General features: G+C 45.4%; 1 protein-coding gene and 1 long non-coding RNA gene across 6 annotated transcripts in view; one reads left to right on the top strand and one right to left on the bottom strand.

Moving 5' to 3' along the window:
- Positions 1 to 15,756, bottom strand: part of LOC102188361 — a 147,492-nt gene extending 131,736 nt beyond the window's left edge. For 4 of the 5 annotated variants that reach the window (XR_001919973.1, XR_001919975.1, XR_001919976.1 and 1 more), the window contains exons 1-2: positions 15,645 to 15,756; positions 15,190 to 15,305 (exon numbers count right to left, since the gene is read on the bottom strand). This is a non-coding gene — a long non-coding RNA (uncharacterized LOC102188361). Of the gene's footprint in view, positions 1 to 15,189; positions 15,349 to 15,644 lie in introns of all 5 variants that reach the window. The other variant, XR_001919977.1, reaches the window with a different exon arrangement.
- On the top strand, positions 14,822 to 20,526 carry BHLHE40 (basic helix-loop-helix family member e40). Its single transcript, XM_005695706.3, has 5 exons — positions 14,822 to 15,193; positions 15,355 to 15,424; positions 15,687 to 15,794; positions 16,790 to 16,913; positions 18,196 to 20,526. The coding sequence occupies exons 1-5, from the start codon at positions 15,114 to 15,116 to the stop codon at positions 19,050 to 19,052; spliced, it is 1,239 nt and encodes a 412-aa protein (XP_005695763.2). The 5' UTR covers positions 14,822 to 15,113; the 3' UTR covers positions 19,053 to 20,526.

Raw genomic sequence — 23,329 nt, 5'->3', positions numbered from 1 at the left:
TTTAGACACATTATCTAGTCTGATCCTCGGAATGACTCTGAGGTAGCTATTATCATGACCCCACTTTACAGATGAGCAAACTGAAACTTAAGTAAGTCGCACAAGTCTCTCACATCCATGTCAGTCCCATTGCATCAAAGGACGGGCTAACCTCTAACAATACTACCCAGTTTTCTTGGCCCTCATAACCTTATCTATCAACTCCTGTTTAATGAAAGCCTTACTCTTGGAGAGCACTGGTCGGTCACAGACCTGTCCCTGTAGTGGTAGAGAAGAAAGGGTACTACTCAAGAAAACAAACAGTATGAATGAGGTCTGAAGAAACTTGGTTTAAGTACTTGAGACAACAAATTATTTCCCACTTCAAATGCACTTGTTTGTAGGGGGAAAAAAAATGATCATTTCAAATAATTCTGTCTACTCACTGAACAGTTGTCCAAAGGAAATGCATGCAATATTTACCTGACCTAGTTCAAGTTTCTTATATCCTTCAAAGGAATAAAATCAACCATGAGAACTGTAAGCTTCTTGAATCCAGTCATGACAGTTTTGTTCACATGTGTCTGGTACATGGAAAACTCTCAGTACAATCTTCCTTCAAAATCCACAAGGGACTTGCTCTAGGACACCTCCCACCCACACGAATACCAAAATCTGAGGAACTTCAAGTCCCTTATACAAAATAGTGTGAGTGAAAGTAAAAGTCGTTCAGTCATGTCCAACTCTGCGACCCCAAGGAGTTCCCCAGGCCAGAATACTGGAGTGGATAGCCCTTCCCTTCTCGATGGTATCTTCCCAACCCAGGGATAGAATCCAGGTCTCCTGCATTGCAGGTGGATTCTTTACCAGCTGAGCCACAATTTGCATATAACCTAAGTACCTCGTCTTGTCAATTTTAAATCATCTGCAGATTACTTACGACACCAAACACAATGTGAATGCTACGTAAATAGTTGCCAGTTAGAGGGAGATTCAAGTTTTGCTTTTTGGAACTTTCTGGAATTTTGAGGGATGTGTTGAACCTGCAGATGTGGAACTCACAGATACAGAGCTGACTGCAAATGTTTTTGTTAAATAAATACTGCAGTCCCTTAAATGTCCTTTAAGTAGTGGCTTACCTGGTGTCTTAGGTGGTAAAGCATCTGCCTGCCATGCAGGAGACCTAGGTTTGATCCCTGGGTCAGGAAGATCGCCTGGAGGAGGGAATGTCTACCCACTCCAGTATTCTTGCCTGGAAAATCCCATGGACAGAGGAGTTCATGGGGTCACAAAGAGTCAGACATGACTAAGCAACTAACACACACACACACACACACACACACACACCACCTCAAATTACCTCCCTCTGTATGTCTATGAGAGGTGAAGTTTTATTAATTAAATCTTTTTCTTCAGCTGGTTTGCAATTATTTTCTAGATTTCTCCATGTTTTCTTACTAACAAGATGGTCTAGACCCTAATCATCTTTGTTTGATATCAGTGCTGTACTGCTAAACACAGAAAATGAGAGGAAAATATCTCTCTCCTGTTGATGCATGAATGTGCTCTGTATATAATGTAGGATGGATAGCTAAAATCAGAGCTATAAAATTTCAGTTGGTAAGTCTCCTCTGGTAGAAACAAACAAACCTGGTCTTTGGAAAGGGTGGTGGGATTCAGATGCTAATTTATAACCACTGTCTGCAACTGTCATTGCTGGAACTACTCAGATAGCCAAACTTGGCTGGGCTCCCTAATGCTACCCAAACCCTCTCCCCACATCCTTTCCCCATCCTTCCCTTGCTGTGGAGCGGGTGCTCCAGGGACTTAAGCAGGTCTGAGAGCAGGGCTGTAAAAAGTGTGGTTCCTAATGGCAATGAACTGCCTCTGACCCTAGCTTCCAGCATGGCAGCTGCCCACTTCAAGGAAAACTTAAACCTCCACCAAAGAAGCCACTTTGAGGAATTACAAGCTGCCTCTCACACATTTCCTGAATACTAAAATAACAGTTTTCTCTATACCTTGCATGACTCTACGTTCCATTTTTATCACCAAACCAAAAATGAAGGTGCACATTCTCTTGTCGTTTAGTCACGAAGTCGTGTCCGACTCTTTTGCAACCCCATGGACTGCGGCTCACCAGGCTTCTCTGTCCATGGGATTTCCCAGGCAAGAATGCTCATGTGGGTTGTCATTCCCTTTTCCAGAGGACCTTCCCAACTCAGGGATCAAACCCACATCTCCAGCATTAGCAGGCAGATCCTTACTCCTGAACTACCAGGAAGACCTTGCTACTCACATATCATGAGTATGATCTGGGAGCTTCATTAGAAATGCAGAATCTCAAGCCTAACCCCTGACCCAGTAAGAGAGAATCTCAATTGTAACAAGATGTCCAGGAGATCTGTACGTAGAGTAAAACGTGAAAATCACTGCCCTACGTGATATATGAGGGAGGGGGATATTCTCTAAAAGAAGAAAGCAGCACACTTTGGTGCAAGTCCTTTCTCCAAAATAAATGTCACTTGCTGGGTGCCCAAAGCACCTCTTCTTCGACTCTTTCTCTGTGTGTGTGATTAGCACACTAGCACCTATTTGACAGAGTAGAGTCCAAACCTTTACTGTCCTTTATTTTGTCAATTCCCGGTACTGGCTTCGTCTTTCAAATCTTTGGTTACTACCAGTTGGTTTCTTCCTTCTGATCCCTACACACCTTTTCACCTCTAGTAAGAGGCAGTTATCAGGATTTCCTTGGTAGTCCAGTGGTTAAGAATCTGCCTTGCTATGCAGGGGATGTGGATTCAATCCCTGGCTGGGGAACTAAGATTCCCACACGCACAAAGCCACTAAGCACAAGCACCACAGCTACTGAGCTTGCGCGCCACACAGAGAGAGGCTGTGTGCTGCCAGAAAAGATTCCGCAGGACACAGTGGAGATCCTGCGTGTCACAGCTGAGACTCCGTGCAGGGAAATAACTACACAAATAAAATTAAAAACCCTCTCACGTTGAGGGGGAAAAAAAGAGGCAGTTATCTGGGGGATTTCTGCTTATAGATCCGATGTAAAGGGTTACAAGAGACTCTCGTTCTCATCCTAACAATCAAAACAAACCAGGAAAGCCCAAAATAATCATCAATTTTTAAAACCCATCAGAGAAATTGAGGCCGCCAATTAACCTAAATGAACTAAACTCAAAATGACAAGCTCTACACAGGAGAGAAGAGACCCAGAGCCATTTTCGCCTCTGGTGAAATGGCAGAAGGAAAAAGAGTTTGTGATTGGTGGAGATAAGGAGAATTCAGCGGAAGTTTCACCAAACTGGTCACAGCTGCCCATGGACTGAGAAGCTGTAGCCACAAAGCTAATCTACACCTACCTATCTAACCTGTCCCAGGAGACATCACACGGGGATAGAAGTAGTTCACCGAAGCTGGTGGCAGGGAAGAAGGGCTGAGAAGGAATCCCTGAGGCATGTGGGGCTTTCACAGAGACTAGGGAGCTGCTAAGACCTACAGGGAACAAAAACTCTGGAAGATTTTAGGGGTGCAGAAAGCAGGAGGCAAAAGTCAAAGAGAAATAAAAAAGCTAGCAGTTGGGCAGTAAAGCAAGGAGCGGCTTCCCACAAGTCTGAAATCTCCCAGCTTGGTTTTGAAGAATAGGCAGGTCTCCAGAATCTTGTCAGTGCTCAGATTCCAGGCCCTGATGAAGGGAAAGTCCTATCTCACCCTCAAAACACTTGAAAGTGGTAGTGAAGTGAATCAAAGTAAAGCTACAATTAAGCCCAGATCCTGATCAAGTATAAGTCACACTGACTCAGCCTCTCATATTAGAATTGTTTTGGGAGGTTACTATTACTTACTTTGAGGTTTCCCAGGTGGTGCAGAATCTGCCTGCCAATGAAAGAGATCCCAGAGATGCAGGTTCAATCCCTGGGTCAGGAAGATCCCCTGGAGAACGAAATGGCAACTTGCTCCAGTATTCTTGCCTGGAGAATTACATGGACAGAGGAGCCTGGTGGGTGACAATCCATGGGGTCACAGAGTTGAACACGACTCAGCACGCATGCACACACACTCACTTTACCTACTCTGTACTCTTTTTTTTTTCTATAAATATTCAACATGCAATAAGAAATTCAAGATCTATGGGAAAATAAGAAAATGCGTCTCATGGTTAATATAGAAGAGAAACAATAGAAACAGAACCAGAGACAGCTCAGAGGTTGAAATGATCAAACTAGTATTATAGCACAAAATTCCTATGATATAAAACTATCAAAAGTTCCATGGAAAGGAAGGCAACGTGCATGAAGAGATGGCGAATTTCATCAGAGTAATGGAAACCAGAAAAAAAAACAGCCATATGGAAATGCTAGAAATGAAAGAGACATAATATCACAAATAAATTCATTATATAAGCTTAGTTGCTGACTCAACAGCAGAGGAAACTGAGCATCTGATAACGTTTGGGCTACTTTCCAACAATTCAACATACATGTAAATAGTGAAAAGAAATAAGAGAAGAAGGACAACATGGCAGAAGAAATCATTGAAACTTTATTGGCTAACACTCACCCAAACTGGTGAAAAATATCAAGTCACAGAACCAAGAAACTCAGCACACCCCAAGTAGAACAAATATAGAGAAAACCACACCTAAATAAATCTAGCCAGACTGTTGAAAAGCAACAGCAAGTGAAACCTGAAAAGCAGCCAGAGGGGAACAGAAGACATAAATTTTAGGCTAAAGATATAAATAACAGGTGACTCTTGAGTAGAATCAATGGCGGCCAGAAGAAAATAGAGCCTCTTTAAAATGCTAAAAGAATAACACTGTCAAATTCCATATCTAGTGAAAATATATTCCAAATACACTTCAAAAATGAAATAAAGTCATTATCAGACCGAAAATTTGGGAGAATTCATCTCCAGCAGACCAACACTACAAGAAAAGCTAACATTTGTTTTTCAGAATGAACAGAAAGGAAACCAGAAGGAAACATATCTGCAGGAAGAAGTGAAGAGTATCAAAAAGGATAAGTATATGGGTTAATGTCAAAGACCTTTTCAAAGTACTATGTTTTCATCTTTGTCTATCTATCTGTGTATGAAGAATATTTCAGACCACTACTGACTGGGGCTTCCCTGGTGGCTCTGATGGTAAAAGAACCTGCCTGCAGTGAGGGAGACCCAAGTTTGATCCCTGGGTCAGGAAGATCCTCTGGAGAAGGGAACAGCTACCCACTCCAATATTCTTGCCTAAAGAGCCTGGTGGGCTACAGTCCATGAGGTCAAAAACAGTTGGACACGACTGACTGACTGTTTAAAGCAAGTAACAGTAGGGACTTCCCTGGCGATTCAGTGGTTAAGACTGTGCCTCTATTGTTGGGGGCACAGGTTCGATCCCTGGTCAGAGAACTAAGAGCCCACATACCACAAGCATGGCCAAAAATCAAACAAACACCAACATTTTGAAATTTATAGCATATTACAGGTAAAATGTAAAATAACAATAGCATAAGGGTCAAAAGGAAGAATAAAAAGAATTGAATTGTTGTAAGGTTTTTACACAACCATCAAGTTGTATAGAAGCACTTTGTAGTGTATTATTTGAAGGTAGGCTGTGATAACTTAAAGATACAGAGCATAACCTTTAGAGCTGAAATTTCTATCTTCAGCATCTGAGAACTTATCAGACATGCAAACTTTAGAGCTCAATCACAGACATACTGAATAAGAAACTGTGGGTATGGCCCAGAAATCTGTGTTTTAATAAGACCTCCAGCTGTTTCTAACACAGGTAAAATTTAAGAACCACTGCTCAACAATAGCCACTAGAATATACCATAAAGAAGTGTACTTAAACACAGGAGACAAGATGGAATGATTAAAAAAATTCAACATATCCAAAGGAGGCAGGAAAATCAGAATAGAAACAAAGTATAAATGAGATAAGCAGAAAACAAGTACCAAGATGGGGGATTGAAACCCAACCATATTAATAATTATCTCAAATATAAATATATATTAAACACTCCAATCAAAAGGCAGATTGTTAAATCAATATAAATGCAAAATCCAACAACAGGCTATTTACAAACATAGAATTTAAGACATAGGTTGAACTTCCCTGGTGGTGCAGTGGAGAAGAATCTGCCTGCCAATGCAGGGGACATGGGTTCGAACCCTGGTCCAGGAAGATTTCACATGCTGTGGGGAACTAAAGCCCAAACACCACAACTACTGAGCCCCCATGCTGCAACTACTGAAGCCCACGTGCCTGCAACCAGTGCTCCACAACATGAGAAGCCACCACAGTGAGAAGCCTGTGCACAGCAAAAAAGAGTAGCCCCTTTCCCTGTAATGAGAGAAACCCAGCACGCAGCAACAAAGACCCAAAGCAGCCAAAATTAAATGATGTGGTGTTTTTTTTTTAAAAAAGACACCGGTTGAAAGTGTAAGGGGATAAAGAACATACATTATGCCAACACTAAATATAAAAAACATGTAAAGCTATATTAATATCAGAAAAAGCATACTTCAGGACAAGGATATTACTGAAGGGACTTCCCTAGTGGTCCAACAGTTAAGAATCCACCTTGGAAAGCAGCGGATGTGAGTTTCATCCTTGACTAAGAACTAAGATCCCACATGCTAGAGAGCAACTAAGCTTGAGAGCTGCAACTACTGAACCCAAGCACCACAATTAGAGAGAAGGCCACGCACCACAATTAAAAAATCTCATATGCTGCAACTAAGACCCAAGGTGGCCATGAATAAATATTTTTAAAAGAGTATTACTGAAGAGAAAGAGGGAAACTTTTAATGAGAGAATAAAATTATCAAGAAGACCTATCAATCCAAAATGTGCAGGCAACTATGAAGAAAGTTCCAAGATGTATAAAGCGGAAGTTGACAGAAATGGACAAATCTACAATTATAGTTGGAGAGATTTTAACACTTCTATTTCGGACAAAAAAATCAGCATAGAGATATCTTTGCAACTTCATGGACTGTAGCCCGCCAGGCTCCTCAGTCCATGGGATTTTCCAGGCAAGAATACTGGAGTGGGGTGCCATTTCCTTTTCCAGGGGATCTTCCCACCCCAGGGATCAAACCCGGGTCTCCTGCATTGCAGGCTGACTTTTTACCATCTGAGCCACCAGGGAAACCCTTATTTGAACAGCACTATCAACCAACTTGACCCAAAGGACTTGATAAAATATTGCACCCAGCAGAACTACAGCATACATATTTGTTCCAAACCTATAGGAAACATTCATCAAGCTAGACTATATGCTCAGCAATGAAAGATGGCTTAATAAATGTCAAAGAATTAAAATCAAATTGAGTATACCTTCTGACTCAAAACTAATAAATTAGAAACCAATATAGAGAGATACCTGGCATTACACACCTATTTGGACAAGCTAAGGTTTAAAACGTTAGTTGCTCAGTTGTGTCTGACTCTGCAACCTCATGGACTGTAGCCCACCAGGCTTTACTGTCCATGGGATTCTCCAGGCAAGGATCCTGGAGTGGGTTGCCATTCCCTTCTCCAGGGGATCTTACCAACCCAGGGATGGAACCCTGGTCTCCTGCATTGCAGGCAGATTCTTTACCATTGGAAGGACTGATTTTGAAGCTGAAATGAAGAGCCAACTCACAGGAAAAGACCCTGATGGTGGGAAAAACTGAGGGCAGGAGGAGAAGGGGGCAATGGAGGATGAGATGGTTGGATGGCATCATCAACTCAATGGACATTTGAGTTTGAGCAAACTCTGGGAGATAGTGAAGGACCCAGAAGCTTGGCGTGCAGCAGTTCATGGGGTTGCAAAGAGTTGGAGATGACTGGGTGACTGAACAAGTTTAAAAAAACACAATTGTGACTAGACCAAATACTAGTTGGGACACAGAGAAACTAGATCTCTCAAACATTGCAACTGGGAATGTAAAATGGTACAGCTATTCTGGCTAGTAGTTTGTCATTTTCTTGAAAACCAAATGCACATTACTATATGAGGAATTATACCCCTGGGCATTTATCCCAGAGAAGAAAGCTTTTTGTGCCTACCCAAAAGCATGTAGAAAAAGGTTCACAGCAGGTTTATTTCTAATAGCAGAAAGAAATGGAACTCAAATGTCCTTGAATGGATGAATAATTAAATAAATTGTGTCACATCTACAGCATGGAATATCACTCATCAATAACAAGCGAACTTACTAGTGGGACTTTCTTGGTGGTCCAGTACCTAAGACTCTGGGCTCCCAAGTCCCGTGTTCCATTCCTGGTCAGGGAACTAGAGTCCATGTGCTGTAACAAAAAGATCCCACATGCCACAACTAAGACTTGGCAAAGTCAAAAAAGTAAATGACAAAAAAATATTTTAAAAAAAAAAAGAGACTTAATATTGATACACACAACCTCTTGGATGGATCTCAAGAGGCTTACACTGAGCAGAAAAAAATTCAGCCTCAAACAGTTACATACCACAGGATTCCATTTTTATAACATTCTTAACATGATATTACAAATAGAGAACACTCTAGTGGTTGCCAGACATTAGGAATGGGAGAAGAGAAGAGAACAGGTCTGATAACAAAGAGGCAACAGCTGGGAACTTTGTAGTGATACGACAGTTTTGCATCTTGATGAGGTGGTTATATACTAATCGATGCGTGTGATAAAATTGCATAGAACTCTATACACACACACAAAAGTGAATGCATGGAAAACGGGTAAAAACTGAAAACTCTCTGTAGTTTGTATGTATGCTAATTTCCTTGTTTGAATATTGTGTTATAGTCATGTAAGATGTTACCACTGGGGGAAATTGGGTGAAGGATACATGCAACTTCTCTATATTATTTTCATAACTTCCTGTGGCTCTCTAATTATTTTAAAAGAAAAAGGAAAAAGTTATCTGGGAAATTTACAAATATTTGGGAATTAAACAATACCCTTCTAAATAACCTGTGAATCAAATAAAAGTCACAAAGACTAATACAACATATTTTGACCTGAATGATAAGGCAAATACAAATACTAAATACTGTGGAATGCTGGGAAAGCAGGGCTTAGAGGAAATTTTCTAGCTTTGGATATTTATAATAAGAAGACAGGTTTAAGATCAATGATAATATTTTACATCTAAAGAAACTAGAAAAAGTAGAACAAGTTAAATATAAAACAACCAAAAGAAAAGGAATAATAAAAATAAGAGGAAATTGATAAAATATTAGACAGCAGAGTAAATCAATAAATTCAAAATTGGATAATTGCAAAAATTAATATAATTAATTAATAAGTCTCTTGGTAAGATGGTCAATAAAAAAAGAAAAACAAACATTTTAAAAGAAGTAAAAAAGATTTGTCACTATAGATTCAGTTCAGTTCAGTTGCTCAGTCGTATCTGACTCTTTGAGACCCCATGAATTGCAGCACGCCAGGCCTCCCTGTCCATCACCAACTCCCAGAGTTCACTCAAACTCACGTCCATCGAGTCGGTGATGCCATCCAGCCATCTCATCCTCTGTCGTCCCCTTTTCCTCCTGCTCCCAATCCCTCCCAGCATCAGTCTTTTCCAATGAGTCAATTCTTCGCATGAGGTGGCCAAAGTACTGGAGCTTCAGCTTTAGCATCATTCCCTCCAAAGAACACCCAGGGCTGATCTCCTTCAGAATGGACTGGTTGGATCTCCTTGCAGATTACATAAACATTAAAAGGATAACACTATCCAATATACTGACAACTTTAAAGATAATAGACAAATTTCATGAAAAAAAATTACCAAAGCTGATAAAAGAAGAAATAAAAATGTTAAATAGCCTGGAATCTATTAAAATGTATTCATGGTAAAAGCATTCCCCCCACAACAAACCTCTAGGCCCAATGAGCTTCTCCTACTATTTAAGAAAGAAATAGTACCAACCCCACTTAACATCTTTCAGAAGAGATAGGATATTTCCCAAATTGTTTTATGAGACTAGCATTATTTTGATGCTAAAACCTGACAAAGATTACAAAAAAAAAAAAGAAAAACTACAGGTTTTTCTAGCTTTGGATATTTATAAGACAGGTTTAAGATCAATGATAATATTTTACATCTAAAGAAACTAGAAAAAGTAGAACAAGTTAAATATAAAATAACCAAAAGAAAAAGAATAATAAAAATAAGAGGAAAATGATAAAATATTAGACAGCAGAGTAAATCAATAAATTCAAAATTGGATAATTGCAAAAATTAGTATAATTAATTGATAAGTTTTTCACCCTTCACAATCATAGACATGAAAATCCTTAATATATATTATTAGCTAATTAAATCTAACAATAAAAATAAGGATAACACATTGATCACGATAGGCTTACCTCAGGAATTCAAGGTTGACTGAACACTAAAATTGTAATTCATGATATTAACAGAATGAAAGACAAAAGCCACATGACTGTTTTGTTGGATGCAGAAAACGTACCTGACAAATTCCACATCCTTTTATGATAAACTCTGTGAGCAAACTAACAATAGCAGAAAACTTCCTCAACTGGATGAAGGAACTACAGCTCACCAACACATAACATGATGCATATCAACAAAACTCTGAATATTTTACTCCTACAACTGAACATAAAGCAGGGATGTCCTGAAAGGAGACACCATTTGAACTCATTCATTTGAAAACACCACTGAACTCATCCAGGACCAGCAGCTTTATTTAACATTTCTATAAGTGATCTGGAAGATCTGCAAGTGTGTAGATGCCATTGATGTCTTTCTGGTGGGTACAAGCCAAAATGTCAGCACTCTCTCTACTGCAGAGCATGTTTCCAAATTGTTGATCAGGATGTACTGATGGATCAAAAACTCAATTTAGTAAGTAAAGACCAAAATATTCTTTAAAATATACTAGACAAGACTAGAAAATGTTAGAATGAATATATCAAAGAGAAATTATTTTGGAAATTTTTTGTCTGAAATCCATTAGGCTGGCTTTTTCCTAAATGGTTTAAATTTTTCTTTCAGTGAGCAATGGTTGCTCAGAGTAGGGGAAAGAGAATAGTGGCCACAAATAATGGTAGTAATCCCAGTCAAGCCTTGACTGCCCTGTGTTTCAATATACTTCTGGGAGTGTGTGTGTTTGTACATGTTGAGTCATGATGTAAAATGTATTTCTTACTGTGAACTGTGGTAGAAAAAAATTGTGAGACTTCATCAACTTGCAAAAAGTGATGATATATGTACGTGTGGATATATGCAGGGGTCTGTGGGTTCTAGTTTCCTGCTAGGAGGGGCCTGCCTAACTATTTCCAACACACAGCATCAGACCACCAAAATGTTGAGCCTCACTGGTAAAGGAAAATCTCCTTACTTGTCCAAAACTATGGTCTCTGCACACTGAGAAGAAACAAAACAAGAGGTGAGGGCTACAAACTATCAGGATTACCCAGGGCAGCTGCCCGGTGCTGCCTTGCAACACTTTAGAGGATGCTTTCACACAGACTGCAATGTGAATGGCTCCCCCTGGAGTTGAGCAGCGCACTACCCAAAGAGCCCTACCAGGCAGCCTCAAGTATGGTGATTAAGAGCTCAAGCTTTGGAGTCCAACAAACCTGGGGTTCAATTCCAGATCTAATCTCAGGCTATACAAACTGAGGCAGGTAATTTAACTTCCCTGAGCCTCAGTTTCCTCAAGAGGGCACATTATATATTCCTGGGCATTGTTCAGTGCCCAGCACATTGTTGTTCTCATTAAATGTGTTAAATAAACATAAAAATGAGCTAATGACTGCCCAATAAGGTGGTGGTGAGAAGTAAATGAACGTGTACAACGTGTTTACATTCAGTCTAAAAACTAGCACACAGTAAGCACTAAACCAACTATCTACAAAAGATGACAAACTGAAATATTAAGATTCTTCAGGATGAAAAGATGTATGAGGAGAAGGAACTATTTTATTTCAATAAAAAATAATCATAAGCTTTGAGAGAAGAGAAACATTAAAAGTAATATAACCTGGTACAGTAACACTTTGGTAAGGTGGGGATAATCCTTGATGCTTGAAAGTACATTTGGAACAAACGAAACGTAGGAAACAATCCATTTTGGTATTTCCCATTGTAGGTCAGGTAAGGGCAAAAAGTATAGATAACTTCAAAGCATTCTAGGAATGATACTGAGCTCTGAGCCATGGAATCTGAACTGTGTGGGTTCACTCCTGGTTGTGGAGGGGGGGAAGGGGGGGGGTGTCTATGCTGGGGGAGAGTGACCCATGGGGGGACATGTATTCCATCCTTCCCCAGTACTTATTTCCTGGTGCAACTGTGGCTCAGAGCAGTCATGACAACTCTTCATTCATCCCTATTAAATTCTCACAATGGAGCAGGTCACCCTTGACTGAAAGCACAAACCCAGAACTGACTCCTGTCCCCTCCTGCCTGTGGTCCTACTTGCCCCCCTTCTGGCAGGAAGCCGTATCACCTCCAGAGAGAAGGCTGGTAACACAAGCCAGCAAAAGTACATTCCAGGACAGATGGATGCTGAGCCCCCAGGCGAGGTCAGGCTAGTCAGCACTTAGAAAAGGAGGCACTTCTCACACTTGCTAATGAGTTTGACGCTTGTGAAACATAAACAGGAAGTGGGAGCTCTCCAAAGCGACCTGAAGGAAATCCACTCCCAGTTTGGTCAACGTGTGAATCCCAGATCTCTAGGTTGTCAAGGACACTGCCAATTAAGACTGAGCCCACCCCTACCCGCCCCCTCAACTGCACCCGAGGCTGATCTTCACCAGGTTTCAGCACTGACCCCGTTTTGTTGTTGTAGTTTTTTTTCAGTCCTTCCCACAGCCAGGTCACTCGGCAGTGGGGTGACTGACCCGAGGCGCGGTGGGAAAGGCTCACAGTCATCTCTCAACTCCCCGAACTTACAGGGCAGGGCAGTACAGAGGTCAGTGAAATCCCCAGCCAGGCCTTATTTTAGTCATGAATTTCCACTGGCTCCCTCCTCTGACAGCATCAGCGCTGCTCACAGAGCGGGCTTGGAGTTTCAGCTGTTTTCCCTGCTCCAGGCAGAGTTAGAAGGTCACAGAGGACGGACTTTTCCGGGGGAGTGGGTGGGGGCCTCGGGCGGCCTCAGAGAGATTGCAGAGATCTGGAGCCGCTTGGAGGAGGCCCTTCAGCCCCAGGCTCCGGGCGATGAGTTAACGTCTCCCCTCTCCTCCTCTGCCCAGACATTGTGGTTCACATTAAATTTTAAAAAATAATTTTTTTAATACCAAAAAAATTTTTTTAAGCCCACACTTTCTATCTTATCTTCTCCCTTCTCTTCGCCAGCAGCACCGATACAATTTTCCCAGTACTGCCTTCCCCTCATTTCCCAGGGTAAGCCCTCCTCAGAGGTTCTTGTGAATTCAAGAGCAGCATCTGTGTTCCATTCACCTACAGTGTATCTGGCAGCGTATCTAAGCACAACGCCGGGCACAGGGTAGGGGGCTCAACCAACACTTGTCGAGTGAATGAACGCTAAGACGTCAGCGTGATGGGCAGTTTTTCCAAGTCCCTCTTTTCCATCCTGCCCCGGCTGCAGACCGCACACTGCGCCGCAGAAGTCCCCGGCAGGGGGAGATGGACGACCCCGACCCCCGGGAGCTCCTGTGCTCGGGGGGGGGGGGGGGGGGGTCTTGGTCCCCGGCCAGGGCAGAAGGGCGCTCTGTCAGGAGCTCTGCGGCCCAAGCCCAGGCCAGGTGAAGTGTCACGCCCCGCGCTGCCGCAGGGCAAGCGCCGCTGCCGCGGTTGTGTAACGTTGCAGCCCAAGGGGAGGGGACCCGGGCGCCTCTGCTCCAGTGGGGGCAGAGGAGGGAGGAAACGCAGGGCACCGCGCCCGGTCTCTTTCTGTGCTTGATCAGCCTAAGTGTGGGCTGGGGAGGGGGGTGGGGGCACTGGGGCACCCTGGGGGGTGCGCAAGTGAGTGTCCGCCGGCACGCAGACTGCGCCCCGGGAGCACAGCTCCAAAGGAGCCAGGGACCGCGGCGCACAGCCTAGCGGGTCAGGTGCGCGCAGCGTGCTCCGCGGCGGCCTCGCCTGCCCCTGCGCTTGGCTGCCAGCCCGCTTCCCATGGGGTGACATCCGCCCCGCCCTCCTCGGCCCCTCCCCACGGCGGGCGATTCCTGGACTCGGGGCTGAGGGGTGGGGGCAGGGAAGCCGGCGCGGAAAGAAACCCCAGCCTCTGGGGAAGGCAGGGGGGCCGGGCGACTCCCTCTGCTGCGCGCTGGTTCCTCCGAGCGGGCGCGCGGGGGGAGGAGGAGGAAGAGGGTTGGGCTGGAGCGAGCGAGGGGATATTCCTCTCCCGGCTTGAGTCAGACGCGGGCGGATCCGTCCTCCCCCGTTCCCTCCCAGGAGACGGGAACTTACTTCATTTCCCTGGGGCAGGTTCGCCCACGTTACCAACCTCCCCCCACCACCTCCCCGGCTCCCTAGCCCCTTCCAGCTTCCGCGCCCCTCGCCCAGTTAGGCAGGACCCAGACTGCCCTGCCAACCCCCTCTTCGGGGAAAGGCAGCCGCAGACACCTGGGGGCCGGGGCTGGGGGGTGGGGGCTCCCTCGCAGCCGCGGGAGCGTTGTCCAACACGTGAGACTCATGTGATGAAGCCGGGGGAGGGCGGGCAGGTCGCTCCTTCCCTCCCCGGCAGCGGCCAGACGTGCCTGGAGTCACAGGGTAGAACACGTAGCTCCAACCCACCCACTCGCTCCCATTTAACCCAGCCCGCAGCCTCTCCATTACTCCTCGGCTCTCCCCCACCATCCCCCCCCCACTCCGCCCTAACCGCACCCCCCTCCCTCCCGCCTCCCCGCCCGCCCCACTTCTCATTCACTTGGCTCGCACCGTGCAGACGGCACTGGGAGCACACACCGCCAGTCTGTGCGCAGAGCCGGAGCCAGAGGCCGCGGGTACACCATGCACGCCCCCAACTGAAGCAGCACCTCAAAGCCGCAGCTCTTCGCAGCCCAGCGGATTTCAGAGAGCTCTGACTCAGAGGAAGCCCTGCGGAGAGACCCCCGAAACCTCCTCCACGACAGTCCTCACCCGACGCTCCACCACTGCAGACAGGAGCGCAGAGTGGCCCCGGCTCGCAGCGCAATGGAGCGGATCCCCAGCGCGCAACCGCCCCCCACTTGCCTGCCCAAAGCGCCAGGACTGGAGCCCGGAGACCTACCAGGGTAAGTTGGCACCCCTGGCCTCTTCAAGCCTCAACTCCAGTCCTGCCTTCTGCGCGGCTTTCAACTCCAAGTAGTTCTGGGTGCATCCGGGGGTTCTTGCCAGTCAGGGCTCCTGCAACCGATGCGCAAGTCATGACCCTTCCTCGTCCCTCTCCCTGCAGGATGGATTTTGCCCATATGTACCAAGTGTACAAGTCGAGGCGGGGAATAAAGCGGAGCGAGGACAGCAAGGTAAGAGCACCGCGCCCCTGTGGACCCCAGGCCCTCGCACGCGCTGAGTTTCCAATAAAAGTTTTCTCACTTTAACGTTGGAGGGGGGTATGCAAGGTGTGGGCCCTGTGCCTCTACTGAGTGGCTTGGAGAAGAAGGGGCAGATAGGGTTCTGGGTGTGACTCTGCTCCACTGCCGAGACTCTTCTGCCGCGGGGTGGGAAAGGAGAAGCGCTTCTCACCTCCTTCCTCCCGCGCCCACCATCTCTCCGTGCGCTTTGCAGGAAACCTACAAACTGCCGCACCGGCTCATCGAGAAAAAGAGACGTGACCGGATTAACGAGTGCATCGCCCAGCTGAAGGATCTCCTCCCCGAACATCTCAAACTTACAGTAAGTGAGAAGCTGGCCCCTCTCCAAACCAGCTCCTCTGCCCAGAGGGCGGGCGAGGGTCACCCGCCGCCTGCAGGCTCCGCCAGGAACTGCAGACCAGATGGCTGGATCTTAGCTAGTGGCTGGCTCTGTTTGGGGGTACCCTTCTCCAGTCTCAGAATTTTCTGGCAACCTCGTGCAAATGAGATAAGAATCATTTGTACTTGTCCAGCTTGGCACCAACACCAGCCGGCCTTCCTTTGCTAGAGTTTAAGGTGATTCTCGGGGTTCTCCTTTTCTCACATTGAGCAAATCCAGCAACCCACTTTTTTTTTTACCCCCTTCCCCACATCCCTTTTTAAAATAAGAGGACTTGTTTTGATGTGTCATTTTTTTTTACGTCCTGTCCTTTCTTGGCGATTGTCAATAGCTTACTAGATTGGCAACCTTTGGTTGGGGAAAGAAGAAAAAAATAGTATTTAGGAGAAAATAGTATTTAGGAAGGAACAAAAAAGCGTAGATGAGCTAGAAGTTATGACAGGGTGTCAGGAAAGAAACTAGGGAAAGCCTCTTGGCTGCCAGACACAGTAGAAGTCTCTACTAGGGTTGACACCACTGCAGAGAAATGTTATCTCTGGATTCCCCTGAGTTAAGGTCAGCAACGGCTGCTGGAAAAATTTATCTGTCAAAGCTTTCTCCTGAGCTAGCTGCTGCTTCCAAAATGCCTCCAAAGATGAGGTACACTTGTTTGCTGTCCTCTAATCAAAAATATATGCATATATACATATTTTTAAACATCATCTATAAACTTAAAACTTAATTTAGCCAACCAGGGACAGACTTTTTTATCCCCCTTTAGAGACATTCGGTGGTGGTGGTTTAGTCGCTTAGTGGTGCCTGACTCTTGCGACCCCATGGAGTGTAGCCCAGGCGACTGATGAATCTCATGGCTAATTAGTATCCCAGAGGTGGGACTTCCCTGAGCTCACTGCTGACGGAGGCTCTTTTTATTCCAGACTTTGGGTCACTTGGAAAAAGCAGTGGTTCTTGAACTTACCTTGAAGCATGTGAAAGCATTAACAAACCTAATTGATCAACAACAGCAGAAAATCATTGCCCTGCAGAGCGGTCTGCAAGCTGGTGAGTACCATGTTTGGCTATCATCTCCTTAGAGTTCTAGCACAAATAGAGAGCCTGTAAGCTCAACATCTGGTGTAAGAAACATTCCCGCAACAAATTGCTTATGCATGTTAGTTGGGGGAGATGCTGTTTTATCTTTCCTAAAAGGTCAGACTTTTCATTTGGAATGCTGCTGTGTGCCACCTGGCATGAATACATATTAGTCAAATGGTAAAATATTTCTGTGGCATTTTGGCTTAAGAGTTTCTGGGGTTCTGGGAGTCCCCCCCACTTTGAAAATGCCAAGGCACCTATAATTTGCATCGTGGGTGTTTTACAGTTGTTTTCCTTAGTCCTGTTTCATTGGAGAATAAATCATGGGTATGCCCCAGTGTTTTAATGTTTCTCCACTTCCTTATCCCTCGGTGTGTGGTATGAGCCTGGCAAGATGACAGCAGTAGTTTTTCCTGCATTTCATGTGGTTCCCTGAATAGCCACTAGGTATCTCGGTGAATTACACAATCTAACGAAACCACTGAAGTTTCATCACCCATTTCTATGGACTTCCAGAGAATCACAGTCATCTAACCGTCTGGTCTCACCCATTCCAAATAATACTGTACAAACGAGGGAGAAATTCCTCTACCCACTCCCTCGTTCTTCTCTCCTCTCCTTTCCAAACTAGGACAATGAGGAAGTCGTTCTGCCAGTTGCCTCATTGAAAACAGAAAGATGATCATACCTAACTTCCTGGGGATCATGGATAGACTATATGAGAAAGACCTAGAAATAGCCTTTAAATATAGCAGCATGACTGCAACTTGTATAAGCCATTGAAAATAAGCGTACTTTAGGTGACATGGTTCCTTCATTCTCATTTTTTGACTGGTCACTGTCCATCTCACTATGGTAAGATGATGTTCTGTAAATTGACTCTGGTTATGAGCACACTAGGATGATTATGGCTGTGTTACTTATAACGAAAACTCAAGAATTCCTTAGAAATGCAACAAGAGGGGAAACCGTCTGTCTCTATCAAATGTGGTCTATGCCTATGATATTACACAGCCATTACAAATCATATTTTATCTCTGAGAGGTAGAATTATGGATGATTTTTAGTTTATTCTTTATACTTTTCAGTGTAATTCAAATTTCCCCTGATCATATTACTTTTGGAGTTAGAAATACAATCAGCAAATGCTATTAACAAAAAGGAAAGCCCTGGGGTCTTTGGAACCTAGGTATCCATGTGAACCACAGAGCCTTCTGAAATGTTTCTCTTTGCATCTGTGTTGATCCAGGTGATCTGTCGGGAAGAAATGTGGAAGCAGGTCAAGAGATGTTCTGCTCAGGTTTCCAGACATGTGCCCGGGAGGTGCTTCAGTACCTGGCCAAGCATGAGAATACTCGGGACCTGAAATCTTCACAGCTTGTCACCCACCTCCACCGTGTGGTCTCCGAGCTTCTACAGGGCGGTACTTCCAGGAAGCCGTCAGACCCAGCCCCCAAAGCAATGGACTTCAAGGAGAAACCCAGCTCCCTGGCCAAAGGCTCCGAAGGCCCAGGCAAAAACTGTGTGCCAGTCATCCAGCGAACTTTCGCCCACTCGAGCGGCGAGCAGAGTGGCAGTGATACGGACACAGACAGCGGCTACGGAGGAGAATCGGAGAAGAGTGAGCTGCGTGTCGAGCAGCCGTACTTCAAAAGCGATCATGGACGCAGATTCACCATGGGAGAAAGGATCAGTGCTATTAAGCAAGAATCCGAAGAACCCCCCATGAAAAAGAGCAGAATGCAGCTCTCTGATGATGAAGGCCCTTTCACTAGCACTGACCTGATCAGCTCCCCGTTCCTGGGCCCACACCCACACCAGCCTCCCTTCTGCCTTCCCTTCTACCTGATCCCACCGTCAGCAACTGCCTACTTGCCCATGCTGGAGAAGTGCTGGTACCCCACGTCTGTCCCAGTGTTATACCCGGGCCTCAACGCCTCTGCCGCAGCCCTCAGCAGCTTCATGAACCCAGACAAGATCTCGGCCCCCTTGCTTATGCCCCAGAGACTCCCTTCTCCCCTGCCGACCCATCCTGCCATCGACTCTTCTGCCCTGCTCCAAGCTCTGAAGCAGATCCCCCCTTTAAACTTAGAAACCAAAGACTAAACTATTTAGGGGATCCTGCTGCTTCACTTTCCTTCCTCCCTACTTCCAAAAACAAAAACAAAAAACGTGTTTGTGAGTGCAGCGAGATTGTTTCAGTGTGTATGCCAAGATCATCTGAGGCAGGGAGAGAAGATTCAGGGGTGTGTGTGTGTGTGTGTGTGCGCGCGCGCGCGTGCCTGACTATGCATTGTGTGTTGGTATGGGACGTTAAAGCTCCTTTGGGCGTAGGGAACTTGTGAAGGATTGCCTGACATCAGGAGACTTAGGGGGGATTGTCTCAGACCTCTGGGCCTTTCCCTCCCAGAGAGTAGCCCCTTCTGATATAAAGCAGCTGAATTTCCAAAAGCTGCAAAGTCTTGGTCTGTGAGTCAGTCTCCACTTTGGGAGCCGGGTCTGTGGCTTTGAGAAAAAGGTACTTTCAAAAGAGGGCTTTCCAGAGTGCAGTTCCCAGCCAGCTCTGATGACCCCACCCTTCTCCCTTCTGTTGTCGCCGTGACTCACTGTATGGGCAGAGGGCAGCCAGACTGAACTTTCTCCAAAGTGGTGAGGTAGCAGACACTGGCATAGCACGGTAGTGGTCTGGGGAGGTTTCTGCAGGTCTGCTCCCCACCCCTGCCTCAGATGAATAAAGAGAATGTAGTTCCCTACTCAGGCTTTCCTAGTGATTTGCTTCCTAAGGAACTGAAAAGGGCCCCCTGGTACAAGTCTAGCTGCCAGGGGAGGAGGGAGGAATCCCCTGGGACTCTGGCACCTGCTTCTAGTCTCACCTGGAAACAAGCCTCGCTGTCCAGGGAACCAAACCAGGGTCTGAGAGATGCAGGCATCTGCTTGCCAAGCACCCTGAAGTGCACATGCATTTCAGCAAGCAAAGCCAGACTCTGTTATCAGCTCTAACCTAAAACTCCTTTTAACCAAGCTTAGCTTCTTAAAAACCTAACCAGCCCTTGGCACAGCAAGACCCTTTCTGCAGGCTAATTCCCCTCGCCCAATAGCACATGGAGTGTCCTTCCTGATAAAAGGATTCTGTCTCCTTGAAAAGATGTTTTATTTTTGGTCCAGAGTACTTTTCTGACTTGTCCAGCTAGCCCTGCACCAGCTTTTCGAAATGCACTATGCTTAATCGCTGATTGTGTTTTAACTTTTTCTTTTCCTGTTTTTATTTTGGTATAAAGTCATTGCCTTTATTTGTAAAACTGTTATAAATATATATTATATAAATATATTAAAAAGGAAAATGTTTCAGATGTTTATTTGTATAATTACTTGATCTACAAAAGTGAGAAAAAAATGAATGTATTCCTGTTTTTGAAGAGAAGAATAATTTTTTTTTTTTTCTCCAGGGAGAGGTACAGTGTTTATATTTTGGAGCCTTCCTGAAGGTGTGAAATTGTAAATATTTTTATCTATGAGTCAATGTTAAGTAGTTGTTTTAAAATACTTAATAAAATAATCCTTTTCCTGTGGAAGAGAAAAATGGTCTCCTGCATGTTTAAAATAACTCTTAAGGGTGTGATATGGCTATCTCTTGCTCTCCCCTCTTGACTGAAGGCAGCAACTAGTTAATCTTGGTGTAATTTCAGCTTTTCCTGTAACTCAGACAGAATAAGCTTAGTCGATTTAGTAGGTAAATATTTGTTTCATTGTTTTCTTAAACTAACCTCTGCCAGATGTTCACAATCACCCTATACCTCTTTCCAAAGTTCAGCAAAAAGCCTGTGTTTCCCCCAGTCTGCTTTTGTCGTGGTCCTTGGAACTTGACAGAAAATAAACTTCTGAAATCATGGGCCTCAATGTCTGGGGAGCTTGCTGGAGGGTAGGCAGGCGCTTTGAAAGAAGATTTAATGGATTATTATGCAATAATAATTACTGCTGGGGATAGCACCTCTGCCAAGGAGGTCTCACTTTTTCAAGTTTAGCAAGGTCTAATGGATTTGCCATATCCTGTCCTATTGCTGCTGAAGGCAACATTCCATGATTATTCTCTACATCCTTCCTGGACTTCCTCTCACTGGGTGTGTTTGTGTGTGAATGAATATTGGTGTTCCTTAGTCAAGTGCTCTTATGAAAAAGAAAAAAAGAAAAAATTCCATGGGAAAAGAAGTGGGAAATGACCAGGTTGATGAGTGTTTCTGCCTGCTGCTTTCTCCCTCTCAGAGGTGTCCTGATGTTTCCTGATGGCCAGTGCCTAGCTTACCACACTTCAGATCCCCAAGCATCTTCCAGAACCCTCTGGCTGTCTGGAGCCCATGCAGGGAACCTGCCCCCAGGGAGTTCTCAACCAGGCAGAGACGCCACCTGCCCTTGGTGTCTGTTTGCTTCAAATGTCACCTTCCCTGTCTGCTGATGAGCCAGCAGGGGAGAGTGAGCATTGCTTGGCTTGAGATGTCCCCAGGCAGCATGTCTTGGGAGGAGTCAGGAGATGAGCTGGTGGTCTGATCAATGAACTGGCATTCTGGCATCTCCCCCACCTCACTTCTGTCTTTGATTCACTAAAAAAGGACTCTGAGCCCTGTCTGACACATCCTATAGCAAGCAAACAGCAAATTCTGTACCGGCCTCTTTCTCCCAGCAACTTAGGGACTGGCCCTCCCATTCTCCTGCTTATTAAGCTCTGAATTGCCGCGTGAGTTGCTAAGCTCTTCTGGCTAGACGTTTGGGGTAAAAACCTAAACAAAAGAAGTTTATCTTGGGAATGGAGCAGGGGCTTGAAATCAAAGCCAGACTCTTTTTGCTTGTCCCCCTCTCCTCCCCAGCTGGTGACTCAAGGGAATAGCTGTGGGGGCAGAGGGAAGTGGTTGCGGCACCCTGAACTAAAAAGGGTTTGAGAGTTCCACACAGCATCAACCCAGAATCCCCGGACTGGAGTCTATCAAACACCCCTCAGAGGGGCAGCCCTCCCTCTGCCTTCTTCTCTGCTTCTAGCTTGCCCTTGACCTTCTTTCTAGGCCGGTGCCAGCAGGTTCCAAGCGGTTAGGAGAGAGATGCGGAAGGAGGGGTTCGCACTCCGTCTCTGGCCCCTTCAGGACAAAGAGGACCTCTGTGAAACAGGGGTGTGCACGCGGGTGAGGGGGTGCAGCTCGGTCTCTGGGGCCGGGGAGCGGACGCTGGGGATCTGGCCGCCTTCAGACAGGGCGTGAGCCTCCTCCGGGCTGCCGGGATGGTCTCACCCAGCGCTGACCTGCCTCGCCTGTTGACACAACGTCACGTTTCCGACTGCAGCCCTTTCATGTGCGGCCTGCGGCTAAATGCGGCTGCCGGTTCCTGGAAGCAGACGTGCCTGGCACCGCGTCAGCAGGAACCTGATCCCCGGGGAAGCTGGGCACGGCCGCGGGCTCGCTCGGCCCCCAGAATAGGGCCTGGCAGCGGGCGCAGCGCAGCAACCCCCTCAGGCCCCGCGGGAGGGAATCCGAGCGCTCTCCGCGGGGGAAGGGAGGGCTGGGTGGGGTACGGAGCTGGATTTAAGCAGGGCGTTGGAACAGGAGCCTAATTATCTAGAAGCTCGAAGCTTCCCACGGGTCATCGCTCAGTAATGAAGCCTAACAACCGAGAAGTACCATTATGGGTGCTATTATACTTTACATTTTAGAGAGAAGTAGAAACGGGATCAGAGAGGGGAGTTAACTTGCCGACAGTCACACAGCTTCCGAGTCACTAAACCATTATTGGAATGGTGACTGTGTTGGTTTGTGGCTCTTCTTAATCGGAGCCAAAGGAAAGGCTTTCAGAATCTGGTTGTAAACACTAGTAATAATACCAATACTGCTATTACTAACAGCAAACACTTTGTAGCACTTATTATTTCCCACTCTTCAAATCACTCCCTACAGAAAAACTTGATTATCAGGGCAACTCCATGAGGTAGGTTTAATTATTATCTTCCTTATATGGTAGAGAAAAACAGAGAGGCTGAGTAACTTGCATAAAGTCACACAGCTCCAGAGGTGAACTGAAATTTAAAGCTAGGCAATTTGTCTCCAAAGTCTGTGTGCTTAACTACTCAACCCCATTGCTCTTCCCTTTAAATAATAGCAATACCAGCCATAATAATAATAGTAGAAGTAGTGATAACTGTCACAGTTCTTACCAGATTTTGAGTACTGCGCCTATGCCAAGCAATATATTAAGCACTTTATGTGAATTATCTCTATTTCCTATAACAACTGTGAGGGGTAGGTATTAATAAGAGGTGAAAAACTGGAGCTAAGAGAGGAGAAATTTGAGCCTCCTCAGAGGTGACACATTGTGTAAAGGACAGAGCAATGCCGTTTCTCTGGTAT

Source organism: Capra hircus, chromosome 22, assembly GCF_001704415.2.
Source record: "Capra hircus breed San Clemente chromosome 22, ASM170441v1, whole genome shotgun sequence".
Taxonomy (NCBI): Eukaryota; Metazoa; Chordata; class Mammalia; order Artiodactyla; family Bovidae; genus Capra; species Capra hircus.
Note: the sequence above shows the minus strand (reverse complement) of the source record. Positions and strands in the feature narration are given on the sequence as shown.